The following is a 13,927-nucleotide window of genomic DNA, read 5'->3' on the forward strand; positions in this document are numbered from 1 at the left end:
TTCATGCCCAGATGACAGCTTTATTTCAAGTAATCAAATGCATGTTTTGCAAGCTCCTTTGGAAATTACCCACTATTGAGAGAGAAAAAGAACAGTACAAGATGTATACATATTTTGGTGATGAGAGGTACTGGCTTCAGCTAATGTACTCAAAGGCAATGAAGGGCTTCATATCCTCCACTGCATCCACTTTTCCCAACTACTGAATCTTAAGGGAAAGAAAACTGCTCCTTCCATGTCATGAAGTGAACTGACCATCTCCACTCTCTTCCCTTTCCACAGAAGACATAGGAAGGGGAAAAAGATAACTGGATGTCTGGCAGAAGTGTTATCTCACTGAGCAAACAAGGTGAAATTAGATCTTACCTGCTAATTTTCTTTCCTCTAGACCCTCCAGAACGGTCAAGATGCGTGGGTTATGTCCTCCTACCAGCAGAGGGAGACTGAGAAACACTGAGCTTTTGAATACTGTATATAGAACCTGTGCAGTACATCCACTAGCCAGTATAACCCTGACAAAGCAGAGAAAACAAAAACACCAACTACAATGAACAACCCTGTACGTGGTCACTGCCAACTGGACACTTTCTTCATTTCTTTCACTGTGTCCCTTTATCGTGTGTGCTTCCACAGGTGGACTATCAAACACGGTCACACCTGACCAGACTCATACCAACAAAACTGGTAAAACACCAGAGTCTGAAACCATAGAAACCACACTCAACAGCTGCCAAGAGAGAACAACAGACAAAACAGACCAAGCAGAGCTCCTGGCCTAAAGTACAGACAGGGCGGGCCTTGACCGGTCTGGAGGGTCTAGAGGAAAGAAAATTAGCAGGTAAGATCTAATTTCACCTTCCTCCATGACCCTCCAGACTGGTCAAGACGCGTGGGACGTACCAAAGCAGTAAAAATCCTAAGGGCGGGATCCACGAAGGCCAGAGGTCAACACTGCAGCCCCAAAGCCTGCCTCTTCCTTGGCATGCACATCAATCCTATAATGTTTAACAAAGGAATGCAATGACGACCAAACCGCCGCTCAACAAATATCTAACGGAGGAATCATACTATTCTCCGCCCAGGAGGTCGCCATTCCCCTGGTAGAATGAGCCGAAAACTCCTTAGGGACCACGCGGCCCTTCAGCAAATACGCAGAAGCAATTGACTCCTTCAACCATCTTGCTATCGTAGCTTTGGAAGCTGCCGCGCCCTTTCTTGCACCACCATGAAGAACGAACAAACGATCAGAAAGTCTATAGTGCCAAGTTCTGGAAATATAACAGCGCAAGACTCTTCGCACATCTAACTTGGCCAGTCGACGCTGCTCCGCATCCCCCGCAAAGTCACCCAAAACTGGCAAGGAAATAACTTGATCCACATGGAACTCTGAAATCACCTTGGGCAAAAAGGACGGCACCAGGCGCAACGAAACCTTCTCCTTGGAAAAAGACAAAAAGGGTTCTCTACAAGACAAAGCCTGAAGTTCCGACACCCTCCGAGCTGAAGTAATAGCCACCAAGAACACCGTCTTTAGGGAAAGATCCTTATCCGAAACAGAAACCAAGGGCTCAAACGACGGCCTCACCAAAGCATTCAAAACGAGATTCAAATCCCACGGAGGCACCATCCGCCGCCGAAGCGGTCGCAGTAACTTAACACCCTTCAAAAAACGAACAACATCAGGACTAGAAGCTAACGACTTCCCCTGGATCTTCCCACGAAAACACGACAAAGCCGCCACCTGTACCTTCAAGGAAGACAAGGCCAAACCCCTGTCCATACCATCCTGCAAAAACTCCAAGACATCCGTCACCGACGCTCAAAAGGGAAGAACCTGTCTACCTGTGCACCAATGCTCAAAGACTCTCCAGACCCGGACATACGCCAACGAAGTGGACTGCCTACGCGAACTCAACATCGTATCGATAACTCTGGACGAAAAACCTTTCTTCCTTAACCTGTGCCTCTCAAGAGCCAGGCCGTAAGCGAGAACCGATCCGGATCTGGCATAACTATCGGTCCCTGACACAACACCACTGAATCTAACAACGGCAGAGGATCCGCTACTGCCAGCCGAACCAGATCCCCGTACCACGGCCGGCGCGGCCAATTCGGGGCTATCAAAATCACTTGTCCAGGGTACCGAGCGATGCGCTGAACCACACAACCGACTAACGGCCATGGAGGAAACACATAAAGCAACTCCTGAGGCCAAGGCATCAGGAGCGCATCTATGCCTTCCGCTCGAGGATCCCTCCATCGACTGAAAAACCTCTGAACCTGAGCATTGCGGGCCATTGCCATGAGAGCCATCACGGGAATTCCCCAGACCGACACAATGCGATTGAACACCGACCAATGAAAAGACCACTCTCCGGGGTCTAGAGAATGCCTGCTTAGGTAATCTGCCTCCACGTTGTCTACTCCAGCCACATGTGCCACGGAGAGCGCTAGAAGATGAACCTCCGCCCATTGGCACAACAGCGCCGCCTCCTTAGCGACCGCCTGACTCTTTGTGCCCCCCTGACAGTTGACATAAGCCACGGCGGTGGCGTTGTCGCAGAACACCCGGACTGCTTTCCGCAACAGAAGACTCTGAAACGCCTGAAGCGCTAACTGAATGGCCCGAGTTTCCAAACGATTGATGGACCACTGAGCTTCTATCCGAGACCAGCGACCTTGAGCTACCTGCCCGAGACAATGAGCTCCCCAGCCCTGGAGACTGGCATCTGTGACGAGGACCACCCACTGCGGGGCCTCCAATGGCATTCCCTTTTCCAGATTGCATGGGTCTAGCCACCACCGGAGACTGAGGCGTGGTATTACCGACAGCTGAAGGCGCATGTCCAACTCCTGAGAGACAGAGGTGACCACTGACTGAGAAGAGCTGACTGCAACTGCCGCATGTGCGCCCGGGCCCACGGAAGTACCTCTATGGTGGCCGCCATCAACCCCAGGACTTGCAGATACTCCCGGGCCGTCGGAGCCGATTCCGCCAGAAATAGACGAATCTGACCCTGCAACTTGCGAATCCGGGGGCCCAGCAGGAAGACTCAACCGTTCCTGGTATCGAAAAGAACCCCCAGATACTCCAGTGACTGCGATGGCACCAGGTGACTCTTGCCGAAGTTCACTACCCAGCCCAGAGACTGAAGAAACTGAACCACTCGAGCAGTAGCCACCTCGCTCTCCGACTGGGACTTGGCCCGAATCAACCAATCGTCCAGGTACGGGTGCACCGGAATACCCTGCTTCCGCAAGGCCACCGCCACTACAACCATGATCTTGGAAAATGTTCGAGGAGCCGTTGCTAATCCGAAAGGCAGAGCACAAAACTGAAAATGCTTCCCTAAAACTGCAAAGCGCAGAAATCACTGATGAGCGGCACGAATGGAGATGTGCAGATAAGCCTCCGTCAAATCCAAAGACGTGAGAAACTCCCCTTCCTGCACCGCGACAATGACTGACCTCAACGTTTCCATGCAAAAAGAGGGAACCCTGAGAGCTGCATTGACTGTCTTCAGATCTAAGATAGGCCGAAAGGCATCCTCCTTCTCTGGGACCACAAAATAGATCGAATAGCAGCCCAAGCAGTGCTGAGCGGTGGGCACAGGTACCACCGCCCCCAGACTGATGAGGCGAGCCAAAGTGTCCCGCACTGCTGCCCGCTTGAGCCTCGAATGAGAAGGGGACTCCAGGAACCTTTCGGGAGGTGAGCTGTCGAACTCCAGTGCATATATGTCTCGCACCACCTTGAGAACCCACTGATCCGATGTGATTTGGGCCCAGTTCTGGTAAAACAGACTCAGCCGAGCCCCTACCCGAACCAGAGCCTGGGCCCGCACACCTTCATTGCGAATTACGCCCTGAAACCTGTCCTCCCGCGGAGAAATCCCGTTCTCCGCGCCGATTCCCACGAAAGGACTGGGTGCGCTGGAAAAACCGACCTCTATAGGACCCACTAGTCCTCCCGGGCCTATACCGACGAGCCTCCTTAAACCGACCTTGGGAGGAAGTACCCCTGGTAGCCGCCTTGGGACGAAAATCCGGAAGGCGAGGGGCCTTGGCATCACTGAGACCGCGCACCAACTTATCCAAATCCTCACCAAAAAGCATGGACCCCTTAAAGGGAAGCGAACACAGCTTAGCTTTAGAGACCGCGTCCGCGACCCAACCTCACAACCAAAGGGCCCTACGTGCCCCCACCAGCAGAGCCATATTCTTGGCCGAGGCACTGAGCAAATCATAAAGCGCATCAGACAAAAAGGACGATCCCATCTCCAATTTGGCTAACTCCTGCACCCCTGAGGTCCCAACCTCCACCGAATCACCAAGAAGCTTCTCGGCCCAACGGAAACACGCCCGCGCAACCAGCCCCCCACAAACCGAGGCCTGCAGAGCCAGGGCCAACAAATCGATACTCCGCTTGAGAAAGGACTCAAGCTTCCTATGCTGGGGATCACGGAGAGTGGTCCCACCGTCTACCGGAATAGCCGTGGCTTTTGTAACTGCTGTCACCACAGCATCTACTGTGGGTGCCTTAAAGGAATCTCTATCTTCCTGTGGAAGCAGATAAAGTCTTGTCATCGCTTTAGAAACTTTACAGGGAGAGTCCGGCGAATGCCACTCTTGAAACACCATATCCCGGAGATCCTTATTCATGGGAAAGGACCTAGCCTGCCGCTGAATACCCTTAACCAAGGGATCCACCTGTCTAGCCTCCCCCAAAGCCGCCTCTGGCTGTTCAAACTTAAGAGTGGAAGAGACCTGCTCAACGAGTTCCGCAAGTTCCTCCCTATGAAAAATCCTCATTACAGAAGGATCCTCTCCAGGCACCACCAAATCCGGATCCTGAGAGCCCTCAAACCGCTCAGAATCCCCTATTTCACTAAGAGCCCCTTCGGACCCTCCAGGAGAGAATCCCTCCTCGTCGTCCCACTCAAACCGAGGCCTCTTAGCCAGTGCTGAACTAGACCCCTCCCCTAAAGGCGGGGGTCCCGACTTCCAGGCTTGATAGAGGGTCCAAACAAACTCCGGAGGAAAAGCAACGCCTCCTGGACCCTCCGGTACCACTTTCGGAGCCGACCCAGGAGCAGCAGGGCCAAAAACAGCTGATTCTGCGGGATGCGCGGTATCCAAAATGGCGGGCGTTTCTGCCAAAACTAAACTCGCTGATGCCGTCCCTGCCGGAGCTCCCGCTGCCCCGACACCCCCGAATTAGCTGGAACCTCTGCAATTAACACCGGGGGCGCCGCCATCGACGAGGCCTGCTTCGGTTCGCTGCACAACCGGCACTGTCCTCCCGAAGATTCTACTCCTCGGCGCGAACACGCGCGACACCAGAGGAGTTTGCCTGCCATAACTCTGAAACTCACAACACGCTGTGCGAAGCGGCGCCAAAAATTCTCACTCACCTCTTTCCCACAACAATCACTCGCACTGCTCTCTCGCTATAAACAGGAATCGAACCTGCCGTCCGTTCATAGTCAGATACAGGCCCAGATAGCTCTTAAAGAGACATCAACACAAATTGGCAGCTGAGAAGTGGGAGGCACTCAAGGCTACAATATAATAAAAGCAGCCGAGGCACAAAGCTGCCAGCATCTCCATAGAGAGCAGCACAGGGGGAGGGACCTGAAAACAGGTGTGACACCCCAGGGGGAAAAACTGGGCCCCACCGGACCCAGGGCCCCGAAGCACTTTTTTTTTTTTCAACACACGTACAGGGAATAGTCAAAAACCAATAAATTGGCAAGAAGAGTAAAATCCCCTTAACCGAATAGTCAAACTACCTCACCAGACTATTAAAGACTGCACAGGCTGTCCTTCTACCTCTGCTGAGACTGAGAAAATACTGGCTAGTGGATGTACTGCACAGGTTATATATACAGTATTCAAAAGCTCAGTGTTTCTCAGTCTCCCTCTGCTGGTAGGAGGACATAACCCACGCGTCTTGACCGGTCTGGAGGGTCGTGGAGGAAATCTGCATTTCACTTTCTATATGGGAGGAACAGGTGATTGATTCAAGCCAGCCAGGCTAAAATTCAGCCACTGAGACACATCACCTCCAGGTCTCCTTCAGTTAACCCTAACCACCTTACTGGGCGGACTATATAAGTTCAACCATTTTTTTAAATTCTTTTTGTACCTTGATAGTTTTTCAGCTCTATTTTTAGGCTTCCACTTCAGTTTAGCCAGCTCATCCAGTGGCCAAAGCACCACAAACCTTTCTTCATAACCATTATGGGATTTTCCCACAATCTAGTCTGGCTATCAGTAGCAACATGGTGCTGTTCAGTGCTGATTGAGACTCCTAAACATTGGCCAAGGAGCCAAAGTTGGGTTCAGGAAATGATTTCAGATCGCTCTGATGGCAGCATACAGTACAATACTGCCACTGTGTCAGCCCACAAAATAGATTTTAAAGAATTCTGACCGGCCCCAGTGGTTTCATGACAGTGCCATGCAGAAACACCTGGGTCCGATTCCCAGCTTAGGTTGGCCAGGGATGCTACAGATAGTGTTTACAGTAGAGATGGGTAGCCAAAAAATTTTCACATCATTATTTTCGGGGGGGGGGGGGGGGGGGGGGTCATTCCACAACAAATGTCGAGGATACACACTTTTCTTAAACAGTGTGAACTATGTGAAAGACTGCACCCTCCTTATTCACAGTGTACACTCTTTAAGAAGAGTGCACACTTTTAACTGGTGAATGGCATTTCATTGCAAACAGTAGCCTATCCTTGGTTTACAGCCCCCAGGGGGAGGGTCAACGGTAGCACACCTAGTGGCCAGATAGAGGGTCAATGATTTCAGGCCCCAGATCTAGTTCTGACTGAAGTAACAACCCGAAGGTGTAAGTGGAAACTGCGGAGTCAAAAAATAAAAACAGCAACCATTTACTCCTATTCTGCCATACGTTGCATGTCACCCACTGCATTTCTGTGCAGTGATAAATCTAGTGCAGAAAGTACTCTGTGCCAGGGGACTGTAGCTCCAAGATAGCACAAACTGAGCTGGAACCAACAATTCAAATGAGACATTTTCAGTTAGTAGCTGATGGACTTCAGCATCACTTTCCCATGGGCAGTAGCTATGGACAGCAGGATGACGGCCCATTTTGGGGGTTTTACTTTCTCAAGGGTTGTATCTGTAATAGATGCTGAACGATTACTGGTTCGCTCTTTAGACAGCTCTGTAGTGACCAAATGCTTACTGGGGGCTCTGCTTGTCCTGAGTTCACAGCCCCCCCCCCCCCCCCCCTCCCAATACTCAACAACACAGATTACCTCATTGTAAAACCTTCTCTGCATTAGGCCTCTGGAACTGTGCACCATTCATGCAAAACTGCTAAAAGTAGAACCACACAGAGTAACTACACATATACTTCCAGGATGGGAACATGTATGTTTTAAGGACAAAAAAAATCCAAAACAACATTATACAATGTGCAAAAAGCTTTGATTATGGGGCTGTACCCCAGGCACCTATATTCTGAATCCTTCATGCTCAAACAGTTGTTCTGCTCCCACGGCTCTGAATGAGATGAACTTGGCTCAAGCTCAGTCCAATATGGCTGACGCTGGCTGGAAAGAGAGATTTATGACTACCTGCATATGTAGGGCATCCTTCAGTACAGCAGAAATGTCAGCAGCCAAAGCTCAGATCTTCAAGTACAACACCCACAAAATCAAATCCTTTTTCCCTCCTCAGATGGCTTGTTCATGTTGCTACTAGATCATACACAGTAGCTACAATAACCAGGCCTGTGGTCCCCATAGGTTCCTGGAAATTTCACCGTCAGAAATCAGCCAGCAGACCCAGTCGCTATCCACACTTAATGATCACACAAAGGCTGGCATATTGGAAAGAGGGAGATGAAAAGTGGGGGAAGCGCTTGCTGTTAGGTCTGCTTCTTTCTTGTTCAATGTTCCCAAGTCTGCTAACTTATGTCTGAGGGGTGGAGTAAAGACTGTGGTGGTGACTGCTCTGCGTGTGATCTCGGGAGAAGAGCAGAGGCACTGTGCGGGTCTGCATTAACCAGTTGTGGTCTCCACTGCCACCTCTGTTAATGGACCCATACCAGCTACTGTTCTGTAGGCTGCCGGACAAGCTGCAGTGAAAAAAGAAGATATACTTCAGAGAAAATGGAACTGAAAGTCACTTTCATGGCTATCTTACAAACGTTTCACGTTCTCTGTCCTGGAACTAAATCTAAGTGCATTCTGAGTGTCCCTATGTAAAGAAGTAAACATACCCGCCCAAGAAACTAGGCAGAATGTATGAGGTCAGAACACTGCATGTAGTAATGATACCTTTTTAACACAGATAATTCTACATGAAAAAGAAAAGGAGAAATTAGTCTTACCTGTTCATTTTCTTATCTTCAGTACTACCAGACCAGTCCAAAATCTGTGAGTTATGCCCGCCAACCAGCAGATCGAGACTAATGATTTGTGAGCTCTGCCCTATGAGGACACCATGAAGTCTCAGGTCTTTTGATTGAAAAAGCAATGGAGATGGGGTGTTTCCTTTTCACATGTACAGTCAACTTACTAACTTATATTGTACAATTGTGAAAACTAAAAATAGAACACACAACTTTGAAAACATGGGCAGAAAGCCTAAGAATTAAAACTGAATACTAAAGTAGTACTTCTAAACTAGAACTCTTATGACACTACAGCAATTTTGAGAAGGTCCCTGGATTGGTCTGGTAGGACTAAAATTAAAAAAGAAAAGTTAACAGGTAAGATTAATTTTTTTCCTTCCTTAGCATACTTACCAGACCAGTCCAGCAGAACCTGTGGGATGTAGACAAGCAATCCTTACCAAGGGTGGACCTGTGATACCCCTGCCCTAATAACGTTGGCATCAAATGTAGCCTCTGTTTGCACCACCACATCAAGCCTGTAGTGTTTTGCGAATGAATGCAATGAAGACTATATGCAGCAGCCCTGCAAATGTCAACTGGTGCTACTGCTCATAACTCTGCCCAAGAGGTTGCTTTCCTCCTAACAGAATGAGCTCTTAATCTTATAGGAGGCTATTTCCCCCTCAATATATTCTCCTTGAGCCAACAGGCAACAGTGGCTTTAGAAGCTGCTTCAAAGAGAATCCACGTACGTGGAGAACTCAAAAAGTCCCAAGGAGAGACTCAAACTAAGAGGGAAGTGGGAGAGAACTAGGCTATCCAAAGACAGGACCACAGGAGTGATGGAATGAAGCAAACGTTTATTGAAAACCAAACTCCACAACATTGTGTTTCGGCCAGAGGGCCTACATCAGGAGTCTATAAATTAAAAACAACAAAGTTGATGGGGGCGTGTCGGAGGCATGTCAAAGGCGGGACTGGGGTGTGGTTATCAGCTGAGGAGAGATGGGCATCTTTAGCTGATAATTGAAACAAGAAGGGCGTTTTTGACGAGAATTTGGTCCGCTTTATTTGGACCCTTTTTTTTCAGGTCCAAGTCCCAAAAAAGTGCCCCAACTGACCAGATGACTACTGGAGGGAATCGGGGATCACCTCCCGACTCCCCCAGTGGTCACTAACCCCCTCCCACCAAAAAAACCCCACTTTAAAAACTTTTTGTTCCAGCCTGTATGCCAGCCTCAAATGCCGTACCCACCTCCATGACAGCAGAATGTGTTCTATCCTGTGACAGCCTTTCCCTGGTTCTGATGTGACATCTTTTCTGTTATGCGCACTGCAGAGTCACATCAGCAATGCATTGTGGTGGGTGTAGGGTATTGGGCTCCGTGATTCCAGTAGCTTGCGTTAAATGCTCACGATGTTGGTAGTTGGTAGGCTCTACTCCCATGGTGCTTTTCCCCCTGCTTACTGGGTCAGAGTGTGCCCTGTTTTGTTTCCGGTAGTCCATGAGGTAGTGGCCATTTTTGTAACACAGTTTTAGATCCCTTTCATGTGTTAGCCACGTTACAGCACTTAGTTCTTCCCTTGAATGTTGCTGAAAGAGGGCATTGTACAGCATTCTGCCAGCTCTGACCTACTGCTAATCTCAGTACCAGGAAGACTCTTTGCCAGTGGGGCACAACCTCTAATCTGCAGTTAACTGTGAGTAAACATGCTTACTCAAATAAAGGACTTTTTCAAAGACATTAGTCTTCAGGTGTCAACTGGTGTGCCAAGGTTATACAGCAGTAACAAGTCCTAGAGGCCTGCGTGTATGCAGGTCTCTGGAGCACTTTTAGTGGGTACCGCAGTGCACTTCAGGCTGGCGGACCCAGGCCCATCCCCCCTACCTGTAACACTTGTGCTGGTAAATGGGAGGCCTCCAAAACTCACTGTACCCACATGTGGGTGCCCCATTCACCCCTAAGAGGTATGATAGTGTTGTACATTTGTGGGTAGTGGGTTTTGGGGGAGGAGGGTTGGGGGCTCAGCACCCGTGGTAAGGGAGCTATGCATGTGGGAGCGTTTTCTGAAGTCCACCGCACTGACCTCTAGGGTGTCCAGTTGGTGTCCTGGCATGTCAGGGGGGCGAGTGTACTACGAATTCTGGCCCCTCCCACAACCAAATGGCTTGGATTAGGACGTTTCTGAGCTGGGCGTTTTTATTTTCCATTATCGCTAAAAAAAAACAAACGCCCAGCTCACAAACGACTAAATCCATGGCATTTTGGTCCGTACAAACTGTATTTTCGAAACGAAAGATGGACGCCCATGTTTTTCGAAAATACAGTCTGTCCCACCCCTTCACGTACCCGTTCTCGGACATAGATGCCCATGGAGATGGGCGTTCGCGTTCGATTATGCCCCTCTTTATCTTTTTTGAGATATGGCAACCAGAATTGACCGCAGTACTCAAAGTGAGGTCACACAATGGCGTGATACAGAGGTATTATAATCTCCTTAGTCTTATTTTGCATCCTTTTCCTAATGATTCCTAGCATCCTGTTTGCTTTTTTGCCCACCACGGCACACTGAGCAGAATATTCATCATATTATTTTTTCTTTGAGTGCGGACTCCTAAAGCAGACCCCAGCATCAGGTTACTATGATTTGGATTCTTCTTCCAAATGTGCATCACTGCTGCAATCAGAAACTGTAGTTTTCCTTATTATAATTTTATTTTATAGCAACGAATAAGGAGTGGGAGTTTGAAGGAAGGAATCAAGACTCCCGTGAGTTATCCCCTCAACTGTGAATTAAAGATGTTTATTATTATCTTTTTTTTTTAAAGCTGAAGCCCAGGCACCTTTGCTCATCTGGGCCCTGGTTGTCTAATTGGCCCAGGAGCTGTCCTCTGGACCAATGTAGGAGCTGCACGGGCCACCCATCACCATCTGCTGGAAACAGAGAAATGTTAAGGATTTGAGGCTGCATGGTGCCCTTATAGGGCAGAGCTCACAAGTCATTAGTTTCTGTCACCATCTACTGGTTGGTAGGCATAACCCACAGGTTCTGAACTGGCCTGACATGGATGCTAAGGAATATTTGATTACCACAATGGCCCTCAAAATGTTTAGTAGCTATCGTGGTATTTTTGGTAGAATCTCTCCCTTGATCCAGCCCTCTTTCCTCCCCACACCATGCTGGCAAAACAGGGGATTTGGGGTGCACTAAGACATTATTTCCTCCCAATCCTTGCAATGTTTGAACTGATAGGCAGGGAGAGAGCCTAACACCTTTCTCTTAAGCTAGCCTATTATTGTTCAGTCCCTGAGGCTTAGGCAGTGTATTTCTTTGTTTCTTTTGGGAATTACAGGGTTGTAATATCCTGTATTGCAATTGGTCGAGAAGCTAGTGTCCTGGGCTATTATTGGTCCTGACTGAGATGCACAAATAACCAAATCTGTGTCAAGACCTTATTCCAGAGCTTCCCTGGGCACTGGTTAGTTAAAGGAAATCTTAAGGTAAGTAGTGTTTATTGTACAACCTCCTATTTCTTTTCCCTTTTTGTTGATTGCCCGCTTATAACTTACAGAGTTCACTTTAATATTTTTTAAAATAAACTGTTTAGTTGGTGTTTCTAGAAACCATCAGGGAATAGTTTGTAAGGTGGGTTATTTGTTCAGAGGTGGGTGAAAACCTGTTGGTGAGAGGGTGGGTTGCCAGGATAGAAGAATATGCTCAGGTGCAGGTGGGGTCTAAGCAGTACTTGGCAGGATCCCCCAAGTGTCCATGAGTTTAAACCCTGAGTGTTAGGGGTAGTGCAAAAGTGTTAGTGACACCCACAGACAGAAATTATTATGTGTATCTGATGGACAAATCTCTGTTTTCCTACCTGCTGTGTTCCCCTCTGCTGTACTCTGCACACGATGACGACATCCAGGAAGCTGATAATTCACCTTCCAACTGATGCGGGTTATCAAAGAAATAGGCCCTTGAGCCAAAGATTGGGCCACTGATAATCCTGCTGGCACTCTGTATGGAAAAAGAACCAGGCAAAGCAGCTAGTGATTAACACAGCTATGCACAATTTCACTAAAAAACAAACTAAACATTGGGGGGGGGGGGGGGGGGGGGGGGGAAGGAAAGAAAATAAAAGATCACAAAAGATGGTTCAAAGGCTTATGCCAGCATGACTGCAGTATGCCAACTTCCCCAAAGCTTGAAGCCTTGCAAAAACTTTTAGTATTGAATATGAAAACATATTTTTTGCAAATATAATGAATTCTAACCAGGACTGTCCTTAGTAGGGGGACGAGGGCACAAATCATACTTTGAGTTTGGGGGGACTCCATGCTCCCACAATAGCCCAGCTCCAGAAGCAGCGTTCCCACCCCATGACCACAAAGCTCAACCATAGCACAATCTTTCTTTGTTCTGCTGGCAGAAGGCATAACAGTCTGTTCTTGCTTGCAGTCCCCACTTATACTGGCTGCTATCTGACATCAGACTGTGAAGTGAGATGAAAGCTGGCAGAGGAGGCAGCAACAAGTATGAAATGCTGATTGCTCTCCTGCTACCTGTGTGTGGGAAGGATAACATACAGGGGAAAGAGAAAGAGAAGGGTGCTGAAATAGGGTGGAGGAGAATATATAGAGACAAAAGCATTGGGTGATAGAGAGAGGACAAAGGCATTGTGTGTGCATTCTGGGGAAGAAAAGAGTCAAAATTACTTCAGTGGGGGAAGATGGGAAAGTGCAAAGCACCAGTGGAGGAAGATGGAGAGAGGAGAACATTAATGTGTATGTGTTGGGAGACGGAGGGAGGGGCAGAAAAGAAAAAGAGGAAAGCACCATGATTTCAAAAGGAAAACGGAATTAATTTTCAAAGATTATTTTTTGGGGGGAGGGGGCAGATAATTTTATTTATAATGACATTTGTATCCTACATTATCCCAAACAGAATTCAGGTTCAATGTGGCTTACAATCCAGACAATTTAGTGTGTGTGTGTGTATATATATATGTATGTATGTGTGTATATATATATATATATATATATATATATATATATATATATATATATATATATATATATACAGACCCCTGGGGAACCCCACTATCTACCCTTTTCCATTGAGAATACTGACCATTTAACCCTACTCTCTGTTTTCTATCTTTTAACCAGTTTTTAATCCACAATAGGACACTACCTCCTCTCCCATGACTCTCCAATTTCCTCTGGAGTCTTTCATGACGTTATTTGTCAAATGCCTTTTGAAAATCCAGATACACAATATTGACTGGCTCACCTTTATCCACAAGTTTGTTCACCCCTTCAAAGAAATGTAATAGATTGGTGAGGCAAGATTTCCCTTCATTAAATCCATGTTGGCTTTGTCTCATTAATCCATGCTTTTGAATATGCTCTGTAATTTTGTTCTGTATATATATGTTCTCTACCATTTTGCCCAGCACCGATGTCAGGCTCACCGGTCTAATTTCCCGGATCTCCTCTGGAACCTTTTTAAAAAATCGGCATTACATTGGCCACCATCCAATCTTCAGGTACC

At 47.8% G+C, this 13,927-nt stretch overlaps 1 protein-coding gene across 1 annotated transcript in view; it reads right to left on the reverse strand.

The window, feature by feature from the left end:
* Positions 1-7,385: 7,385 nt before the first annotated feature.
* Positions 7,386-13,927, reverse strand: part of GPR137 (G protein-coupled receptor 137) — a 30,023-nt gene continuing 23,481 nt past the window's right edge. Inside the window, exons 7-8 of the mRNA XM_030218333.1 lie at positions 12,252-12,391; positions 7,386-8,116 (exon numbers count right to left, since the gene is read on the reverse strand). Coding sequence (XP_030074193.1) covers positions 7,951-8,116; positions 12,252-12,391 — 306 coding nt within the window. The 3' untranslated portion in view covers positions 7,386-7,950. The remainder of the gene's footprint in view (positions 8,117-12,251; positions 12,392-13,927) is intronic.

Source organism: Microcaecilia unicolor, chromosome 11 (genome assembly GCF_901765095.1).
Source record: "Microcaecilia unicolor chromosome 11, aMicUni1.1, whole genome shotgun sequence".
Lineage (NCBI taxonomy): Eukaryota > Metazoa > Chordata > Amphibia > Gymnophiona > Siphonopidae > Microcaecilia > Microcaecilia unicolor.